General features: G+C 40.9%; 1 protein-coding gene across 2 annotated transcripts in view; it reads right to left on the reverse strand.

Annotated features, from left to right (window-relative positions):
* LOC102793567 (glutamate receptor ionotropic, kainate 2) overlaps window positions 1–21,602 on the reverse strand; it is a 64,481-nt gene that overhangs the window by 18,854 nt on the left and 24,025 nt on the right. For both annotated transcript variants that reach the window (XM_006792518.3, XM_006792517.3), the window contains exons 6-10: window positions 21,071–21,244; window positions 4,460–4,603; window positions 3,495–3,602; window positions 2,042–2,155; window positions 1,712–1,918 (exon numbers count right to left, since the gene is read on the reverse strand). In XM_006792518.3, the coding sequence (XP_006792581.1) occupies window positions 1,712–1,918; window positions 2,042–2,155; window positions 3,495–3,602; window positions 4,460–4,603; window positions 21,071–21,244 (747 nt within the window). The remainder of the gene's footprint in view (window positions 1–1,711; window positions 1,919–2,041; window positions 2,156–3,494; window positions 3,603–4,459; window positions 4,604–21,070; window positions 21,245–21,602) is intronic.

Below are 21,602 nucleotides of genomic sequence, written 5' to 3' on the forward strand. Positions count from 1 at the left end.
TTTTGCTATAATTTTCATCATAAGAAGTCATCTATATATCTGAGGCTTAGAAAAGCTTCCTATACAGCACCAAATGTCATAATTGTCAGATAGCTTTCTATGGTAATACACAGTGTGGAAGCAGAACTGTAATAAATAATACAAACGGTCACAATAAATAAATAAACCCTAATAAACAATGAAAATCAAGCAAGTCAATTAAACTCCAGCAACTGCTAAATTGCTTCTCTGTAAACACAGATATATTTGCATATGAGGACAAAGAATCTATAAGTGAGAGACACAATTTTTGGCGCTAAAAGGCTTCTGGTTTCCATTTGTAGTTCATTTGTAGTTCGATTAGCGCTGACCAATCACAGCTTTGGCTGCAGCCAGCCTGCTTTGGCTGCATGAAGGCAAACAAAAGGACTTGCCTGATAAAATGTTAAACTCACTGGTGATAATGACATAGTCTATTGCTGGATTTTAAAAATGCATTAAAATGCACATTCCCTCGGTATCGGTTATCCCTTTTCCTAATTCTTGCTGGCTGCAGTGGAAGCCGGGAAACATTGATCACTGGGTCCAGAAGTTTATTCATCAAACAATAGCAGTTAACTTGTGAATATGACCTAAGGGTAGCCACTGTAGGCTACTGGTCATATCAGGCCAAGTACAACTTTATCTTTTTATACTCCCACTGTCTAGCCTACACAAAGAGCAGACAGCATTGGAAGCATACTTGTGTGCTGGTGCGTCTTCGCTTCTCTGACATTTCTTTTTACTGTGCTGAGCTACTTTGTGTGCTTAAACAGCTCTAAGTATGTTTAACTTAGAGCTAATAAATATTGATAGTTACTGAAAGGCAGGAAGGAAAGAAGATATACGAACTGAGTCTATAAAAGGATTGGCAGCACTCCGAAAACGAGAAAACGGCACATAGCTACATTGGCAGGTTACTTGCTTTTACAGCCTATTACATTTTGTTTCACAGAGGCTTTATCTGATCAATATCCTGTCTTTCCACTAAGCAGACCAAGCACGGTTGTCGAGGTCTGTGTCGACGCAACACGTAGTTGCATTTCTGAGGAGAAGCATTTTAAGCTGTGCTGTAGCTTTGATGCAAAAGTATAAATCAATCTTGAGGCCGCAGCACCAGCAAAACCCAGGAGTTAACCTTTTTTTTTACCCTTATATTTGAAACTGAAAGACTACATAATTGGGTCTCTCAAAGTTTCAGATGCCACAAAGAAACTCGACACAGTAAGAGGTCCTTTTTTGTTAACACTGTAATCTCATATTAAAGACACGTGCTTGTTCAGTAGCAATATTTCAGCCTGTTTCCATTTCAAAGAAGAATTTCAAAGATTTATTCATTCAGACAAAGAAGGACAAGAAGGAATATGGCAGACTGCTGTGCCTAAGTGGAAAATAAATTTTGCCTTTTAGAAATAAAATATTCCGACTGTACCAGCAGATGAAGACACAAATGACTTAATAATGAGAAGATTTGTTTTTTAAAAAGTCCCATTTGAGCATTTAGAGATTCAATTCTTATTGTTTTGAATCAGCTTGCAATGTGGAGTAGCTTTATTAAAATACATGAAGAAAAATTAGTGGACCATTATAAAATATGATTAATAGAAAGCAGAAAGTGTTTCGCTTTAATTATTATAATAGTTTTTATTCTAATGACTGAGTGTTGTCTTCTCCCTGGTGAGTGCCGACTCACGTGGTCCATGAGCTCCCGCACCATGCCGTTCCACTGGCCTGTGCTCTCATCCAGCGCACCGTACTTCCCATCTTCTACTAATCGAACCTCATAGCGGAAGCCCAGGATGGAGGAGAGTTCCCTCAGCAGGTCGATACAGTAGCCCTCAAAGCGATCGTTCCCATATAGAGGCTTGTCTGACTTCTTAAACATCACATATGGCTCCTCCTGTACAGGGAAAACAAACTGCTGTAGGAGTGCAGAAGTCTGTGAGTTTTGTATTATATATTTTTCAGGTGCAGTTGAGGCTGTGAGTGTCTGCTGTTAGTGTTTTCATTCGGCCGTGTCTACCAGTATGGTGGATACACGCAGGGATTTGTTAGCCAGAGAATCAGTGATGTTGGACGTCTTGCTTTTGTGAGTCTCTGTCATATTTAAACCGCTGGGAGGATCCCATGTTCCAATCTGTTGAAACAATTCAGAGTCAAGTTTATATCCTCTTGTCTACAGATGGGAAATGAAACACTTCAAATCACCCCCCCACTTACATTTGGTACTTATGGTCATACTAAAAAGAAAGTACACCCTCTTTCAGTTCTAACTTTTAAAAAAAATAAAATAAAAAGGGACTGAGCTATTGCAAAACCTCAGTTCTTCTCTTTTTTAGCCACTCTGGTGTAGATCTGCAGCTGTGCTTGGGATATTGGCCTGTTGGATGACCCAATTTCAACCAAGCTTTAGCTGTTGGACAGATGGCCTCACATTTGACTCTAGAATAATTTGATACACAAGGGAACTCATGGTCGACTAAGTGACTGCAAAGTGCCCAGGTCCCGTGTCTGCAAAACAAGCCCAAATCATCACCCCTCTGCTACTGGACTCGACAGCTGGTGTGAGGTGTTTGTGCTGATATGCTGTGTTTGGTTTTCAACAAACATGGAGATCTACATTATGGCCAGACATCTCCACTTTTATCTGATCTGTCCGAAGGACGTCGCTCCAAAAATCTTGCAGTTTGTTCAGACGCAGCTTTGTAAACCTAAGCTGTGCTGCCATGTTAATTTTAGAAAGAGGAGACTTTCCCCTGAAATCCCTTTAAACCAAGCCATTTAGTCCGTTTAGTCTTTCTCTAATTGTAACGTCACGAACTTTAGGATTTAACATGATAACTGTGCTGTGTAGAGTCTGAGATGTAGCTCTTGGGTTTTTCTATTTTCTCTGAGCATTGCATCGTGCGATCTCTCTGTGTGGATTTGTTGGAACGTTCACTCCTGGGAAGACTGGCAACTGTTTTGAATGTTTTCCACTTGCAAATAATCTTTCTCATTCAAGAATGATAGACTCCAAATCATTTGGAAATGGCACAGATTGATGGGCAGCACCAACTGCTTCGTTAGGATTATTCCTAATGTCTTTTCTTCACGGCGAAAGCTCCAGAACAGCAAACAGCCAAAACTTCTTATTTTATAGAGGTGCTCACACTTACTGATGATCAATTAATCAAGTCCATTTGATTGTCAGCACTTGGCTGCTCCTTACCTTCTTAATCCCTGTGGAAGCAGTGACAATGTACTTAGTTTTTCACACACTACTTTTGCATTTTGGCTTAATTTTAAAAATAAATAATAGCACTGTGTAATATTGAATGTTTTGTAGATCATCTGATGTTGTATCATTTTAAGACTTTTAAGTTATTTTTTAACCATGTGTATTTTTTTTATAATGCGATTCCTCAGAATCGAAAGAGGGCTTACTTTATTTTTGCCATGACTTTAAGCACGAGCTACACCAACGAGTGACACACCTTTTCCAGCCCCTCCTCCTTCAGACTGATGACATCTAGGTCAAAGTCAGTTCTCAGTCCGTTGGTCTTGTTAAAAAGGACACGTCCTGTCAAACCATCCCAATGTGCCTAAAGATAGAAATACACAGCACGATGAACTAAAATCCTCAGCTCTGAGCGCAGTCATTCCATTAACCTTAAGACATTGCCTTTCTCAGCAATATCAATCCAACCCCTAACCATAAAAGTTTTTCTTTCCCAATTATGAATTCCATCTGGCTCTCCCCTTACTGTCTATCTCAACAACATAACAAGAAACAATAAAGCAGCGAGAACAGAAGCAGGTTTGACAGGTAAGAGTTCATTATGCATGTGGTTCATTGTGCTTGAAGTTTCACTTCAAAGCCATTGGAGGAACAGACGGGCATGGGGAGTGATAGCAGACACAGGAGGGGGAGGAAGCACCAGCTACTACAATGGCTCATTCTGAAAATTACCTGCAATGATACCATCCAGAGAATGAAAGAGCTTTGTAGAACAAAGCAAATGGCTGACCCTGACTACAGTTAAGGAGGCATGCAGAGCCTTTGATATAAACACGGGTGGAGATATGCACTGAGAAAGTGTGGTTGAAAGACAATGGCACAAACAACAAAAAATGTAGTTACTGGATAATTCTGCGGATTCATTTTTTTAAAATAAAGATTATTTAGACTTAATGATTAGATAATAAAACTTATTTAAGATGCTTATATGGTTTCTGTGATAAATGACCACAGCTTTCTGGACCAATAAAGGTTGATTGGAAAGCTGCACTGAAACTGTATCACATGCGTTAACTAAATAATTACAGAGATGCACACATAAAATGCTTGCAAACATGACTGCGCTAATCCATATAACACAATAAGAAAGGTACAATGTTCAGTAGATCCCACAGGTCAAAGGTCAAGCTGGAGTGCACACTGAAAACAGTGACCTCATACCTCTTTGATAAGGTTGATGAAACGCCCTCCAAAGCGCCACGGCTTGTGGCGATTACACTGCAGAGAGCTCACAGTGATCTGCTGCGACTGCTGCACTGCCACCGCCACCACATGCACGGCATCATACATCAGGGCTGCATCGGTCTGCAAACAGGAGGGTAATACTATTAGACATTTTATAAGACCACTTGATACTTCTGTCCACACAACCTTTCATCTCCCCATTAATTCACCTGTGCAGGGACATAAGAAACTGTGTGAAGTCTCAGATGACTTGCTTTAGTCATAAGTCACTACAACATGAATTAGGAGTAGAGCCAGCAGTAAATGCCCCACACAAATGGCACAGTGTCTCAGCTTGTTAGTAAAAATATCCAACCACTGTCTGAGGCAATCAGAAAGCTCTGCCAGGGAAAGTCTCTCAGTGGAAGGGCGCCACGTCAGTGTGAAGACTAATGGTTCCTGATGGGTGTGCCTGTTCCCCCAGAGAGAGGGAGCGCAAAACGGGCACCGGTGCAGACAGGACGACTCTCTCACTGGCACACTCAGTGTAACATGCTAAGTACAAAGGACAAAGGGTTGCACTGAAAAACACCTAAGACAGCTATGCATATAACCCTCATAATAAGTCATCAAAGGGCGTAAACGCTGGAGCTGAAATTTCTCACACACTGACAAGCTGTGATTTATCTCCACCGCTCCAGTTGGCACACATGAATTCTTTTCATGCCGTCAGTCCGCACAGTTTGACACACTCCACGCTCAGCTCATCGCAGATCCGCTTTCCACGGTCCCACACAGGCTGAAATACACTATGGTGATCTTATTTGACAAGTCGTGGATGACCAAACTGCGAGGAAGTGAGAGGAGTTACTCTGAGACCGCAAAGTATTTGCAGCTATAGAATCTTTGTGAATGTGCTTGCTGCCAGAGAAAATGAGCTGGCCTTCAGTGCAGCTCGACACGTAGCAGGAGGCTGCCGAGCTGCTGGTTCCCTATATTTGCTCTATAGGCGCTGAGAAGCATCCACTTCATACATGAGGGCAAGAAGCAGGAGAAAGCGCATGCCCTCTGTGCACTTTATACCAAGCCTTATAAATGGTGAGAGGTCAGGTAAAGGAATGCATCTTACTTCTAACAGCAAAGAAAAAAAAGAGAGAGAGAGTTCCCTGGTAGCAGAAATGGAATGAAAAATAGACAGAGTTGATGGAGTTCATGTGTGGTTGCAGTGAAGGGAAGATTGATGATTTTTTTCTTTCCCCCCTTTTCTCCTCTTCTTTTGGAGTTGATGACTGCTGATGTCAAAGGCAGCAGTAGATCAGAGAATGGGAGACCTATCTCTGCGCTCTTTCATCCCCAATGCTTTCCTGGAAAAGGGAACAGCTAGGGCCATATCTGCTCTCCCAGTGGCAGCAGTGTGCGTGTGCGTGTGTGTGTGTGTGTGTGTGTGTGTGTGGTGTTCGTGACAAATACTCACTAGGAAAAGACTCTGTCACTGCACTACTCTATTTCTTGAATAGCGAGGAGGAGTTTTAAACACAGTCAGTACTATTTTCTTTCCTTTGAACGGAAAGTTTGTCACGTCCAATCATTCGTTTGCTGGCCGACTAAGACTTGCTGTTGGACTGAATCAAGTTATTTTAGCAATTTATGTAAAAAAAAAAAAAAAAGAAGTTATATAAGTATTATTCACATTCAATCCCCGTCCACTGCACTGAATTTCAAAAGTATGTAACACATTCTGAATGCATTTATTCCATGGATAATATTCTTTGATTGATTTTAGTTTGGCTGTGGCATTGCAGAATTTATGAAATTCAAATTAAATCTCCGAGCCTGCTATTTCTTTTTTAAATACCTTTTCATTTAAATTTTGCCACTGACCTTTTAACTTTCCTCTAAACTACTTGAATTTTTCCCCCACTCCAAAATCAGTCAATATCACATTCCAACTCCTCCATTGACAAACTCTTTATTCTTTTGGGTCAAACTGCGGTGCACACTGTCTTTTCAGTTAATCGTCTTGGCTACAAAGATGTTCTGTGAAATACACTTCTGGGAATAACAGCCTTACATCTTGTTTTCTAAAATCTATCAAAATTCCCTATTTGGAAGTCTATTTTTAGTTCACTTTTCATAGCTTTGCATGTGAAGTGAAATTGGAGTGCTTAAGCACAAGCTTGATGTGTGACAGGAGAGTGATGATTCATTTTTAGAAAAGCTTAACAGATGAACTTGTGCCTTTACCTTCAAGAAATGCCAGATTTTGAGCTGCTTGTTTATTCCTAAGCTATTTGTAGCATAACGAGGAAGACTTTTCTATTAGAGCTTGGTAATAATGTGGTAATATTGAATTAAGGACACAAGAAGGTACTATAAGGAAACAGAATGTTATAACACTAAATTATGAAGTAATATCTAAATAATTACCAAATGACATCTTGCCTCAACAATGGTTATATCTAAGTAACATTGGATTTAACTATATTTAACTGTGCAATAAGGGCCAGAAAGTAGGCTTAATAATAATCAATAAAATTCAATTTAATTAAACTTTATTTAAATAGCACCAAACACAACAGCAATTACCTCAAGGTGCTTTATATTGTAAGGCAAAGATCCTACAATTATACAAAGAACACTTCAACAATTAAACTTTGCCGAAGCACTTGACGACAATAGGAAGAAGAAAAAAAGGCTCATTTAACAGGAAGAAACCTCTGGCAGAAGCAGCCATCTGCCATGACCGGTTGGGGGTGACGGAAGGAAGGAAAACAGGCCTGGAAGAGAGCCAGAGATTAATAGTAACTAATGATTAAATGCAGAGTGGTGTGTAAGCACACAGTGATTACAAAAGGTGAGTGAAGAAGAAACACTCAATGCATCATGGGAAGGCCCTCAGCAGCCTAGACCTATCGCAGCACATCAGGTTACGACCACTTGAAAGTCAGTATATTTAAAAACAAGCCAACAAACAAACACACAAGAAACCCCCAGCTAGACATATATAACCACAATAGCCACTGTCGATACAAGCTATTACACTACTTGGTTATTAGTACTTTGTAACTAAGTGGTAATAACACATTATTTCATTATTATTACCTTCTGTCCATCTGATTACCAAGCTGTCATAGAAAGGGCTACCCATAAAGATTTTATTCTCGTCCAAATGATTTATTTCCTTTTAAAAAAAAATATGGAGAGTTTCTTAAGCACAAATACATAAATATGCACTGGAGACAAGCAGGGTATCTTCCTCAGTGGCAAATATTTTCTAAGCTTTGAAATATGAAAGGTTTTAAACCTGCATAAACAGTAAAAGACTCTTTGCTGACTTACGGGGCAGCTGAAATGAGCTGTGAAATTGTGCCCCATTTCCAGTTGATATCATAAACCTTTAGTAAACAGTTGCATTTTATACCTCCTGCTGATACAGAGCAGCAGTGTCAGTCAATGCTGCGACGAGGGGGGTGAGACTGAACCAAAAGAGTACAGTTGCTCCGTTTTGCTGTTTTACTGAGCTGAAACTCTCCATAAAGCTCCGCACAGCCGAGCGGAGTCGCACATTCACATGATAATTATTATGACTGACCTCTGAATTTACACAGGGTTTGTGATTGTTATTTGTGATGTTATTATGTCTGCTTTACAAGTAAATGTGATAATAGAGTGGCAAGGAAGACATGTTACGGTGAAATCCATGTAGTATGAGTACAATTGACAAACAGCAGCTAAGATAGTAGAATAAATGCCAGACTACTTTATGATGAGCTGTCTGTACACATCCATGGCAAGGTATTTATTTGTGGTCACAGAAGACAGGTCGGTGGTGCTCCGTTTGCACTTTTGACTTCTCCATCCTCCCTTTATTTGAGCCACTTTATTAGGTAGATTTTTTCTAGTACCAGTTGGATCCCCTTTGCTTACAGAACTCCCTCAATTCTTTGTGGCAACAGAATGCTTGAAACAGTCAGTGCCATGATAGCATCACACAGTTGCTGCAGATTTGTCCCCTGCACACCCGTGTTGTGAATCTCTTGTTCTTCTCCCCTGTTGGATTTAGGTCTGGTGACTGTGGAGGCTATTTGAGTACAGTGAAGTCATTGTCATGTTCGAGAAACCAGTTTGAGATGATTAGAGTTTTGTGCCATGGTACATTATCCTGCTGCAGGCAGCCATCAACATATAGATACACTGTGGTTATAAAGGGGTGGACACAGTAAGCAACAACACTCATGTAGGCTGTGGTGTTTAAACAGTGCTCAGTTGGCCTGAGCCAAGGAAATAGTCAACACACTATTACACCACCTCCAGCAGCCTGAAGTGTTGATTCAAGATGGATTGATGCTTTCATGTTGTTTAGACCAAATTCTGACCCTACTATCCGAATGCTGCAGCAGAAACCTTTCCCATGTTATCTAGTTTAGTTTAAAGCTCCTAAACGACCAGAGTGGCACCTAAGTGTGATCTTCTGCTGCTGTAGCCCATTAATGCTTCAGTGCTTCAACTCTTCTGCATATCTTGGTTGTAATGAGTGGTTATTTAAGTTGCTGTTGCCTTCAAGCAGTGAGAACTGCTGCTTCCAGGATATCTTCTATTTTTTAGACCATTCTCTGTTAACCCTGGAGATAGTTGTGTGGGAAAAAATCCACTAGATCAGTAGTTCTGCAGATACTCAGATAAGCCCATCTGGCACCATCAACTATGTTCAAAGTCACTTTAATCGCCCCCTCCTCTTTTTTAATTTAGCTTGGACTTTAACAGGTCATCTTGACCATGTCTACAATCCTCAGTGTATTTAGTTGCTGCCAGATGATTGGCTAATTAGGTATTTGCACTAATGTGCAATTGAATAGGTGTACCTAATGAAGTGGTCCCTGAATGTATGGGTAGCATTCTTAAAATCATTTGTGGAGATATTTCCCACATCTCTTAACTTTTGATCTCTGTGATATATCAGATATTTTCTGGCTCAAATGATTTATAAGTCAAAGATCTTTTTCTGACTCTGAAACAGAACTATTCCTGAAAATCCCTTTATGATGGAAGCAAAACGAGGCTGGCATCAAGTGGAAGCAAAGATCAAGGAGGAAAAAATATGAAATGATGGCTCATAGTTCTGGCAGATTGCATTCAATTTAAAAACAATCCAAGAGCGATCTTGATATTTATTACAGAGCCAAGCACAGGTCCTGTGGGGTGTTTTAAGTGCTTTAAGTGGAACCAATCTCAAACCCCTGGGACACTCAGATACAGCAGAGAAAGGGTTTCAAAGAAGATGCCCAAAACCTTTGTTTCCTTGTCCTTCTCTTTTCTCTCCCCACTCCTCTCTCTCTCTCGCTCTCTTTCACTCAAACACCCACATAACCATCTGAAATCAAACACTGCTCATTACCATCACTAAATGTACCAGTCCAGAAACAATTGTCTTTCAATTTACAACTTGCATTTTACCTCTGCACAGTACATCTTCCTTTCCAGTCCTTTATATCTTAGTTCATCTCTGCATATCCCCCCTCTCATAAACTTGATACGTGAGTAACATGCAAATATATTAAGATGCATGCGAGAACCAATTAGTGAGACGTGCGGACACCGAATACACACACATGAAGGAGATCGCTCTCAGACAGTGACCAACCTCAATGTGTAAGCTTCCTACAGGCAAGCCTGGTTTGCCGTAGTTTCATGCAGTTTCCTCATTTCAATCAGGTGGACTGCAAACTCCGCCGAGCAAGCTGCTGAGTGCATGTCTGTCTCTGTGTGTGTGTTTATACAAATATATTCATTTTCGCTGCATCAGTATTCACACCGGCTCTCCACCTGTGCATAATGCCATAATTCCTCTGATAATGTAGCGCCATGAAAAACGACATCTCTCTTTCTCTTCTCACCTCAGCTATCAGCTATCCTCTTTACAGCATTCCCATAAACAAAACACACATAAACACACACACACACACACACACGCTCACAACCACCACGGCTGCTTATGGACAGTGAAACTCCACTATTTATATATATATATATCATATACATCTGATTAGGCTTAATGAGATTTGCAATGACCTGTTTTTTATCATGCATCACTGCACTGCAGATGCCAGGTACAGATCAACAACACATACGCACACAACATGTAAAAATATGCACCCCAACAAACACACATCCCCACAGCATTGCCGTCAGCATCAGAGTCACAATGTCAGCAGGAGAGAGGGAAGCTCTTTGTTTTCTTGGAGCTGAAGTCACTCTGCCCTCGGATCACACGCGGACCCATGGGGTTTGATGATTTGATAGAAGAAGGAGGTAATTATTCATTTCTTTCATTTTTTTATATGTATTTGTGCTGCTTGACTGCACCGTCTGTGGAAGCATTAGAGTCTCAGATTCTGCTGTCAGATAAATGGCGGCATTTCTAAACTTTTTAACAATTACGTCTCTACATCGTCTCTTGATTTTTCTTTTGTTATTAAAAAAAATCCCCAGAATGGTTTATAATTTAAACTTCAATCAGGGCGTGCGATCTCACTCACAGGCCCGCTCACTGAGATATCGCATTTATTTTTAATCTGCCGAGATTTAAATTAAGTATGGACACTGATGGGAAATGTCTGTACATAATTGTTCGTTGAATTCCAACCAGTGTGGAAAACAAAAGCGAGCTGCCTGCTCAGACAAATTTGAGCTCACTGACAATGGCTGAGCATCTCTGTCACTTCCAGCTCCATTACTTAGAATAACAATTTAGAAAAATATACTTAATTGCTCGATGTTTAATTACTTGATGAGACTCAGAAGATCAATACCACTTTCCACCGTTTGTTGATTGAAACACTGGAGCAAGCGCTTTTCCTTTTTGAAAACAAGACACAAAAGGAGACTCCTCTAGGCATGTTAACTCAGAACCACACAGTTAAACTCAGTAGCCACAATCTTTCAACATGTTCACGCTTAGTGGCTTAAACATACAAAGCGCTTTTTTAAGGTACACTTTGTACTGGATTGATCCCTCTTGTGCCTTCAGAGGAGATTAATTCTTCATGGCATAAATTCAGCAAGGTGCTACTAAGAAATCTTGTCCATATTGATATGACAGCATCACAGAGTTGTTGCAGATTTGTCAGCTGCACATCCATGAATTGAATTGTGGTTCCACCACAACCTAAAGGTGCCCTATTGGATTTAAATCTGGTGACTGTGGAGGCCATTTGAGTACAGTGAACTCACTGCCACAGTTTGAGATGATCCGAGCTTTGTGACATGCCGTTTTATCCTTCTGGTAGCGGTCATCTGAAGATGGGTACACTGTGGTCGTAAAGGGATGCACGTGGTCAGCAACAACACCCAGGTAGGCTGTGGCATTTAACCACTGTTCAGTTGGTATTAAAGGGCCCAAACTCTGCCAAGAAAATACCCCCCACCACCAGCAGCAGCAGACTGAAGCACTGAGGCAAGGCAGAATGGATCCATGCTTTCATGTTTGCCCAGAGAACTGGCACTTACTGGATTTTTTTCTTTTTCAGACTATTCTATCATTCCTAGAAATGGTTGTATGAGAAAATCCCAGTAGGTCATCAGTTTTTAAAATAGTCAGACCAGCCCGTCTGGCACCAACACCTGTGATGCATTCAGCTAGCAGATAGAAGAGGTAATAAAAACTGTGGTTTTGCACAAAAATAACCAACTGGGCATATTTTGACGAGCTGGTATGAAGATAATGGTACCTTGGGGTGGAGACGGGCTAACTAGATCCCCCTGTTAAAGCTAAAGTTTCATATTAGAAACTTTTTTGTTTTTGCAAATTCTTTTTCTGTGTTCTTGCACAAAAGCAGAGACACATTAGCCAGATTTTGGAGTTAAAATAATGCAAATGTATTCCAACAAGTGACAAATAACAGATGATTCCAACATTTCCAAGAAGAAAACAGTTTACAGATGTTTCTGATGCCAAAGAAAATCTGTCTACATTGTCATGTTTTTGCTAGTTTTAGTACAATGACAAATAAATTGCAATATAGCATGTGCTGCAGTTCTGCTCTCATTCATCATGCGCTACCATTAGGTAGACGCCTGATATTAATTTAATATTATAACACTAAACATGCAGCCAGACTTGATGGGAGTATTTTCAGCAATAAGAATAACAAGGAATCCCAGAGCAGATGGTATGGGTCCCACAGAGCCCAGATTTCAGCATCTTTGAGTCAGCGTGAGACTGCATGAAGTGAGGAGAAAAGACACTAATGCTGCCTAAATCCACAAGAAACTGTGGTAAGTTGCTATTAACAACCTAAATGCCAAGTTCAGTGAGAAATTCTCAGCAAGTGTACTCGAGAAAGGTGATCCTGTGAAACAGTGGCCACTAAAATACTAAGTGTTTAGTATTTTTGAATATGAAAAAATCCCAGTAGCATTTGAAACCATCTTTCCAAAAGTTGGTGCCAAAAACTTTTGCACTGTGCTGTATTTCTTGCAGTGGCGTCTTACATGAGACCCTGGGTGATGAAAGTCACTGCACTGAGAATTGTGCAAATGTTCGGCTCTTGAAAGAAAAAGACTAGAGTGGAAAAAACACAGAAATGTGACATATGTGATTTATGGGGCATATTATGGCTTTTCTGGGTTCTCTAGCAGAGAGGGAAGAGCAGGCATTCACATCATTTTGGGGAGGAAAAAAAACCCTTGGGTGACTGCGACTCAGTGTACTGCCGTCTCTCTCTCCGTCCGTAACTTTTCCACTCCGTGTGTCTTCCTCGCTTTCTGCCTGCCTGTGCTCTGCCCCGATCCCTCCCCCCTTCAGCCTGGCTCTTCCTCCCTTTCATCCCCTTTGTCGTCCCTCTGCCTTCCCCAGTTGCTCTCTTAAGTATTTCACAGAGCCGCGTGTGAGTATTGCTCAGAGTATGAATGTATGAGGGCTTTGCCAGTGCCGTCACTGCTATTTTTTTCCCCCTTTTTCTTTTGTGCATTAGAGGTTTAATCCCTTTCTCACATTGCATTTCCACATGCTGAAGCAACAGAGCAGCAGCCGTGTGGAATTTTTTCTTTTTTTTTAAATGAGGTTTTTGTCACAGGGAAGTAAAACTCGCTTCTTCCAACAAGGACCCCTGGGTAACTGATTCATTGATGGTGGCTGGATTTATGTGAAAGCACATTCATGGTTTTATTGTAGATTTAAGCACACTTTAAAGGGGAATAAAGGACTACACTGCAGAGGTTTTTGGTTTGAAAGAGAGGGTCCACTGGGAATCATGAGAATGCGAACAGAACTCTGCTTGATGTCTATATATATTGATTTAGTACTGATGTAGAATTATTAAGGTGCCCTTATCATACATTGACAGATGCTTTAATGTTGACAAAACCTCCATTTTGACCTTACATAGTGCTTTTATTAATGTCTAAGTGATCTTTTTGCTTCAAAGACTTCTTTTATTGCTAACCTCCGCTCATGCTATTTTCTTGTTTAACCCTTTAATGCTGATGAATTGTAATCTCAAGGCAGAAGGGGAGAGAGCAAGAGGTTTATATCCCAGTCAGATTTTGTAAACAGTTGGTTTACACAGCTAAATTGGTGAAGCAGTTCAAATATGCCCAGGCAGCGCGTGCCAACTATCTAGTCCATCTTCTGTTTGCTCCAAACAAACTACTGGTGTTGCTGCCAGAATGCTAGGGTTTACCTACGAAGATTTGTTTTACTCCCCCCCCCATTTTTAAAAATCCAGCACATAACAAGACCAAGAAGCTAAATTGGAAATGACTGTAGCAGAAAATGTCTGACAGTCCCGTCCAAAAAAATGTTCACTCAAAACCACAACGCGACGAACCAGCCAAGTGACACACTGCCCGCCATCTCTGGAGCCAAGATACGAGCATGGTTAAAAATATCACAGCTTGCGACATGCACGAAATATCAAATATGATGCCGTGCCTGACTACTTTATCAAGTCTGACAAAAAGAGGCCGTGATTGCTCAGAGCAGTGGTGTCCCACCAGACCCTTCAGGCAACAGCATGCTTCTGGCAGCACGGTCCATTTCAGAGTCCGCCTTAATTAACACCATGCAGCCTAACCCTCACCTGATTAAGTGCCTGTTTAATATGATGGCCTTTTCTCGTATTTAATCAGCATCCAGCCAGGTTTTGCTAAAGAGGCTAGTAGGTGCCTGTTCTGAAGATTTTTATCTCCCTCAGTTCATGTCAAATGCCTTCCAAAATTTCCACAGTGACAAAGCTTTTACTATTCAACCTCGCGGAAAGAAGAAAAAACATGTTTTATGATTAAATGAGGGGGTCATTTAAAGCTACGCTTCAGCTATGACAGAATGCTAGATCTAAACGGCAGTGTGGTGAAGGAGGAGAGGGGGGTTGTTAAAGGACTGAACAGTCCTTCTTAATTCCCTACCATCTGTTGGACTCGCATGCCCAGAGAGGAGAGAAGAGTGAAAATGGAGGATGTAGGAGTCCACACTTGATCCACTGTCTAAACAACACAGGCAGTGTTAATTACATCTGGGTTAATGCTAACAGTGGCCATTTTACTGTTAGGGGGTCTCTCCCCAGGTTACCAGAGTAGCAAGATGGTATCAATTAAAAAACAAAACAAAACAACAACAACAAGAAACTCTGTTGTTTATGCGATGCAGGTTTTTTGTGTATGAACTGCAATAACTGGTTTGCAGAATGACATGAAATACTTCTTGGTTTTCATGGGTGCATACGAGAGACACATCTTTATCAAAAGTTTTCACGCGCATTATATTTACACAAGAATTTTAACCATCTGGAAAAACATTAAAAGTTGTCCAATTATGCACATTGGAAATTAGAAACTAAATTGGTATTTGGAAATGTAGTAAAGTAGAAGTAAACAGCACAAGATCCAAGATATGTTCATATTTAATGAAAGAAAAAACCTGAGCCCTTTTCAGATTCTTACCCTGCACTTGCCAGAATGCTGTGGGCTATTTTTCTCGCAATGGTTTGCGTCACTGCAAATCAATACGAAATCTGAGTGATCAGCTTTATCCTGAGGGGGTCGTTGAATGTTCTGATTAGAATGAAAATGATCTGAATCATATTCTTTGTTAGTAGTCAACCAAATAAACAGCTATGTGTCAGAATTTGGACTGACTCGGAAAATCATTGCTGACGCTACAGTGACCTGTGGTCGATGTTTTTTCTTTCGTTTTTTTCTTTAATATCTCATTTGTATGCATCTGTGTATGTTTGTGTGTTTATGTGTCTGAAAGCTCTTACTTATAGAAGATTACTGGATTTCTCTCTTATTTTTTAGGATATTTATTTTAGCTTAATAGTAAGAAATGGCAGTTTATACATTTTTGTAAAAGAATTATGTATATATGTATATTGAGCATCCATGTGATTGTGAGTGTAGGTGGGAGGGATGGCTTCTTGAAAGATGATAGCTTGCCAAGTGATCCCAAGGCCACCCAATATTCCTGAGCTTAAGTGCAACCATAATACACAGCTTCTTCTGCTTGCACTGGCCTCCAGGGGCTATTTGGATGATAGGGATCTGATGATGGTTGCAGTCTCTGATTGCAAATTCCCTTATTGTCCTATACATAACACCAGCGGGGGTGTGCTTACATTACTGCAGAGGAATCTCTGCCTTGCATGTGTAGTGTGGTCTGCGTTTAATCTTTACGCATTTATATAAAGGTAAAAACGTGTCCGTACTGTGCTTCATTTGATTTGCTTTATTAACACAAAAGGTAAACACAACAAGCAAACAAGACAGTGAAGTGAAATGTGTTTGAGAAAGTAAAACCAAAGGAAAGCAGGATAATAAATCTGCCTTTTAATTCCCCCCTCTCTCCCTGGCTGTTCTCACTCACAAAAGGCTTCTATGGACCAAGGGAGCACTGGTGCTAATAATGTTGATACTGTGCCAAGCCCAGCTGGTGGTGCCCGGCACAGGGCATCGAGTGTCTGCTCTCCACAGTCGCTGTCTTTAAAAGGCTCTCTCCTCTGCCAACCGGGATCAGAGGAGGGGGGGGGATCACATTGCTCTAATGGACGCAACCAACCTGCGAACCTATGTGGCGTTTGTTCTGCTGGCTCTGTCTGTACAGTATCAAATACAATAACTAAGCGCCTTGTGATTCCGCGCAAAGAAAAGCGGTTTGTCGATATAAAGCAGACCAGGTTGTAATGATGACTGATTAGAAAATGACTGATACTGGAGGAGGTTTGAGAAAATCTATAAATGCTGTTATCAGAGATGGTAAGAAGGAGATATTTTACATTTCAAAATAATATGTATCAGCTGAACTCTGTACAAAACAGAATTATAAAAAAAATCCCACTAAATAATAAATGATGAATATTTATGATACTGCTGAACTTTCAGCTGTGGGGTAGAAGTCAGTTTGAACAAATAAAAGGATTCCCTCAAATGCTCAGTTTAATTTCTAGCAAGTTTTTTTTTCCGTGTGACTCATATCAAGCAAAATTACAGTATGCATTCAATAGTATTCTCACTGGGGAGCACCACATTTGGCTCAACACCCACGCCGAGGACCTTCATTTGGCTGGAATATTGTATGAATGAAGCTCACTGGGAGAGGGATTCGTGTGTCAATATTGTCTTCCTATTGTCAGTTTCCAGGCAGTCATGCTCTGTATCAAACCCAGTAGTGATGCCAAATCTGAGCCAAGTCCTCCCCTCTTGGAACAGGCAACTGAATCCTCCTGTAGGTGTTTCGAACATACATGCTGTGCGCCACAAACACACATTTAAATGTAAACATCCATGGTAAACCCATTGTTAATGGCATGCAGCAGCCACCTAGCAAGCTTTTTCATTCTGCTCTCGCTGTGTGGGTGTCTCCCACTTTACTCCCAGCAGTGCTCGTTAATGCAGCTAGGTATCTGTTCTCATCTCTCTCCCTGCTGCTCTTTACCCCCTGTGCACCATTTCTGGGCAAAACTGCTTCCTCCTCTTTCTCTTCCTAATTCATTTTCTGCTCCCATTATCCCTAATTTGAACCCAAACAGAAATGAAGTATACTTATCACAAATTATTTTAAAAGGCACAATCTGTGACACACACAAACACTGCATTTAAATCCGCTGATAGAATTTGAGTCGTTGTTGATCTGGTAGTTACTGGTGGTAATGACGAGATCATTCCAATAATACGCATGCAATTATTTCGTTTAAACGCGTTAACCACCGGAGAAAGCAAACACGTCTCGACTGGAACTGGGGCACAGAGGATTCATCGTGTCATGCGGCATTAAGAGAGAAGTCTAATGAAGAAAACGATTAAATGTTGCATTTCGCATTGTTTAAATGCATGCGTGCTCCAGATTTGCTTTTCAGAATAGCATCCAGAGGCACGTGTTACAAAAACAACTGGTGTGTGCACTTGGCAGCGCCGCGTTTCACAAGTCAATTTTACTCACTAGTACATGTGCGAGTGCTAAAGGGCTCTCGCGTGCTCAGGCACGACGTGCGAGCCGTTTGTTTAGCCTAATGAAATGTGTTAAAATTAGGATGCAGGAGATCATCTCATATTGCAAATCACAGCTTGCAAGTTGCAAATCTGGCAAATGGGACCCGGTATATGCATGTAACATTTTCTGTTAGGCGTGTAATTTTTATCCCACGGGGGAACACCAGGCTGCCACTAACAATTACACATCAAAGCAGTAATGCAATGCAATTACACTGAATAGCTAAAAATGATCACCATATACACTGTTAAATATGAACAGCTTCAGGATTTCCAAAGATTTAGCACTTTCTTGTGTACTATATGAAAAAGACCTAAAAGGGAGCTATCCAACCACTCTGTGCATATTAATTACAAATCTAACTTTAACTATTTTATCCTTATTATTATTATAATGATTACAGTGGCCTTTGTTGAGGAGCATTTCTGTGTAGTGTTTGTTGTTTTCAATTAATTTCACCCATGTGTCTTATTTTTGTCCCATGTGATCGAAAGGAGCAGCAACACCCATGTCATAGCCAACATATTATCCAAACAACTGCTCTCTACTAATAAGAGAGTGATAATTATGAGCTATTACACCAGAATTTTCAATTGTTTTGATGACACTGGAGAACATCCAGCTCTCTGTGGTGGTAATTATAGCTCAATGAAATGCAGACATAAATGAAATGGTGGAGATGCAGAAAATATCCAGGCCTAAAACCTCAGCGAGGCGTACAACTGGGAAGCTCTTTTTTTTCCCTCTCTTCCTTCTCCTTAGTTAAATCCTGGTATATACTTAGCTCAGCGATCGGGGATTTAAAATAATTCAAATTAAAACAAAGCATTAAAAGCAAATATCTCATTAGCTGAAGGCAATAATTAGAAACAGATGGGACAAAATAATAATCAGATTAGACACGAGATATCTAATAAATCTGCTGGGTGCATTTCTCAGTACACGGGCTGCGGGTCTTTAGTTGCTGTAAATTCACCTCACAACGCAGGGTTAAAACAACTTGAGCTTCACGTTACTCGGGGGATATTGTCAAAGAGTCGACACAAACAAGCAAGATCAACAGCGCACGCACACACGCACGCAAAAATAACTGGACTAATTAGCCCTGCTACTTTGATTATGTGTCCTTCCATGTCAGAGATACCTCTGCCAAACAGGGTTAGGAGGCAGGGGCTCAGTGTGTCTGCGGCTTCGAGCTTGCCTAGTCTGAGGAAGGGCTTCTCATTATGCTTCCTTTCCTCAGACACTTGGCCTCACCCAAAGCACCAAGTGTCTGTGTGATTATTCACTACCCTGCAACACCGGGCTAGTGGCGTAAGCAAACATCAGATGCACCTCTCAATATTTGTAACACCCTCTCCCCCATCTTTCCTGTCCAATCTTCTCTCGTCCCTCCTCCTCATCAAACACCCCCACCACCACCACCACTTTTTGCCGCAACCCATTTCACCTCACCCCTCCCCTTCCCTACCTCCTCTCATCTCAGTCAATCACAAGGTGACACAGATGGCGTTGTCCTGGTAACCATCTCTACACAACTGTTGCCTGGTCACCGAGCACAAACAAGCCCAGAGCCCAGCAAGGCTTCTGTACTGCACAGAAAAGGAACACGGCACCAGAGAGGAGAAATAAAAGGCTAGAGGCAAGGTCGGGGGTGGAAGGTCACACGCTGGCCGCTGCAGCACTCTACCGCTTTATTTAATGACACCCTTATAGGTGTCACCTTTAACCCGAGGCGGTATAGCTGAAGTATCGGGAAAATCTATGGAATGACTAAAAAAAAAAGAAAAAAAAGAATTGTATTTGCGTTACGGAAAAGCAGATTGTTATTTAAAACGCGTTCATATTCCGTCTAAGTACAGAATCATTTTATATGAGCAGCAAATCCGTTTCTCCATTATGTATTTAATATAACATCAAAATGGCAGTGTTTGTACATTCAGCCTGCGCTCTCTGCATTCGCTCATTACAAAGACCTGTCTTAAGGTGAAACGAAAATACCCAAGACTAGCATGCACTCCGTCAAGCGTGCTATTGGATGCATTATTTATTATTCAGCCCAGTGATTCTAATCCAATGAGATATGTCAATACATAGGATAGAATCTGACAAAATGATTCATGCAATGCTAATTAATCACTTCAGCCATCTCCACTGAAATCAATTAATTTCCATTGATTTAAAAAAAAACAAAAAAATCAAGTGCATCATGCCGATGCTTGAGGGAAATAGAATATTACATTTCTGTTTTAAAGCCGTGCATGCTGAATATTTCTGACATAACTTAGGCTGTAATATATGTAGATACATTTAAAAAACACACACATTTAAATTCATCACAAACAGTGTGTGTTCATTTTTGGTCATGTGTGTAAGGCTGTGATTGATACGAATAGACACCATGCACTGTGGCTAATTCAAGGCTTGTCTTTAAGTCTCTAATGAAAAGATTCTTCTTTCATTGCACAGATTTTGGAAACCAGATCTTAAATCTGGCAAGAACAAAGAGAGGCAGGCTAAAAGAAGGAAAAAAAGGTGTTTGTCTCAAAGGAAGGTGTTGTGAGGGAGGTGGAGTAAATTGACTGTTTACAACAACAGACCCAGAAAGGGACCTTGAACGTCCATGACGAGGTCCATTCCCGTTTTCACTTTCAAATCACCTTATCCCATGCTTTTTTGGATGCCATCCTAAAAAACCAGGGCCATAATTTCCATCCAATTTGCTCCCTCTCTCTGCATGAACACTGACAGATTGTCATATTTTGGCCACGCTCCCAGAGGAGAGTTGTGAGAGGCAGGAGGGCAGATAAACGGCTATTACCATTCACACCAGCTCATTACGGAGCATTTAGACCCAGGAGCACCAACTCAAAAGCTCCATGCGGTACCCACCCCAGGAGCCCCTCACAATTGAGTTTGTGATTGACAACTGGTACACAGTTACAGTTCTTTTTCTCCACAGCTACGCTCTATTTCAAAACATTTTGTTTCATCAATCAAAAAAAAAAAAACAACAAAAAAAACAAAAACAGAAAACTTTATGCATGGCATCCAAATTATTTGGGCAGTTTTTATTTTTATGTGGACAGTAGTGATACGTCTTAGATAAAAAGGTTTGGGCCTACCGTCATGAATCCATCCAGCAGGCCCGAGTCTGGCTTGGGTGGGGCTTGTAATCTCTCCATTGACCACTTCTCGATGATCGACGACACCTGAGAGTTTTCTGTGTTGAGTATGCGGAAACCGGTCATGTTGACTCCACTGTAGCGATATGGTTCCATGTCAAGGGCGAAAAGGTCCTAGAGGCGCAAAGATCAAAATGTAACTGCGTTTGATCTAAAAAAAAAAATCTGGATTTTCTCATCTTCCCTCCTCCACTGCTATACATCGCTCATTTTCATAATTACAAGTCGACGTTTGAGCGGCAGCCACTGCCAAATGAGGGAGCGCAAAAGGGTGCAGTTGAAGGGATTTCAGGAGCTATTTCATCTTATGCTGAGACAGTAGCCTTGATAAAGGCAAGCCTTTCAAGGTTACCGGCATGCTTTTGGTGGACTGCCATCTATCATGTGGACGGAAAAGGACGACCCAATTGTCCCGCATGCAGCATGTCTGGCATCTCACCAGGCAGATGTCTCTGGGATGCAACAACACAGT

This window comes from Neolamprologus brichardi, chromosome 15 (genome assembly GCF_056152115.1).
Source record: "Neolamprologus brichardi isolate AB-2024 chromosome 15, ASM5615211v1, whole genome shotgun sequence".
Lineage (NCBI taxonomy): Eukaryota > Metazoa > Chordata > Actinopteri > Cichliformes > Cichlidae > Neolamprologus > Neolamprologus brichardi.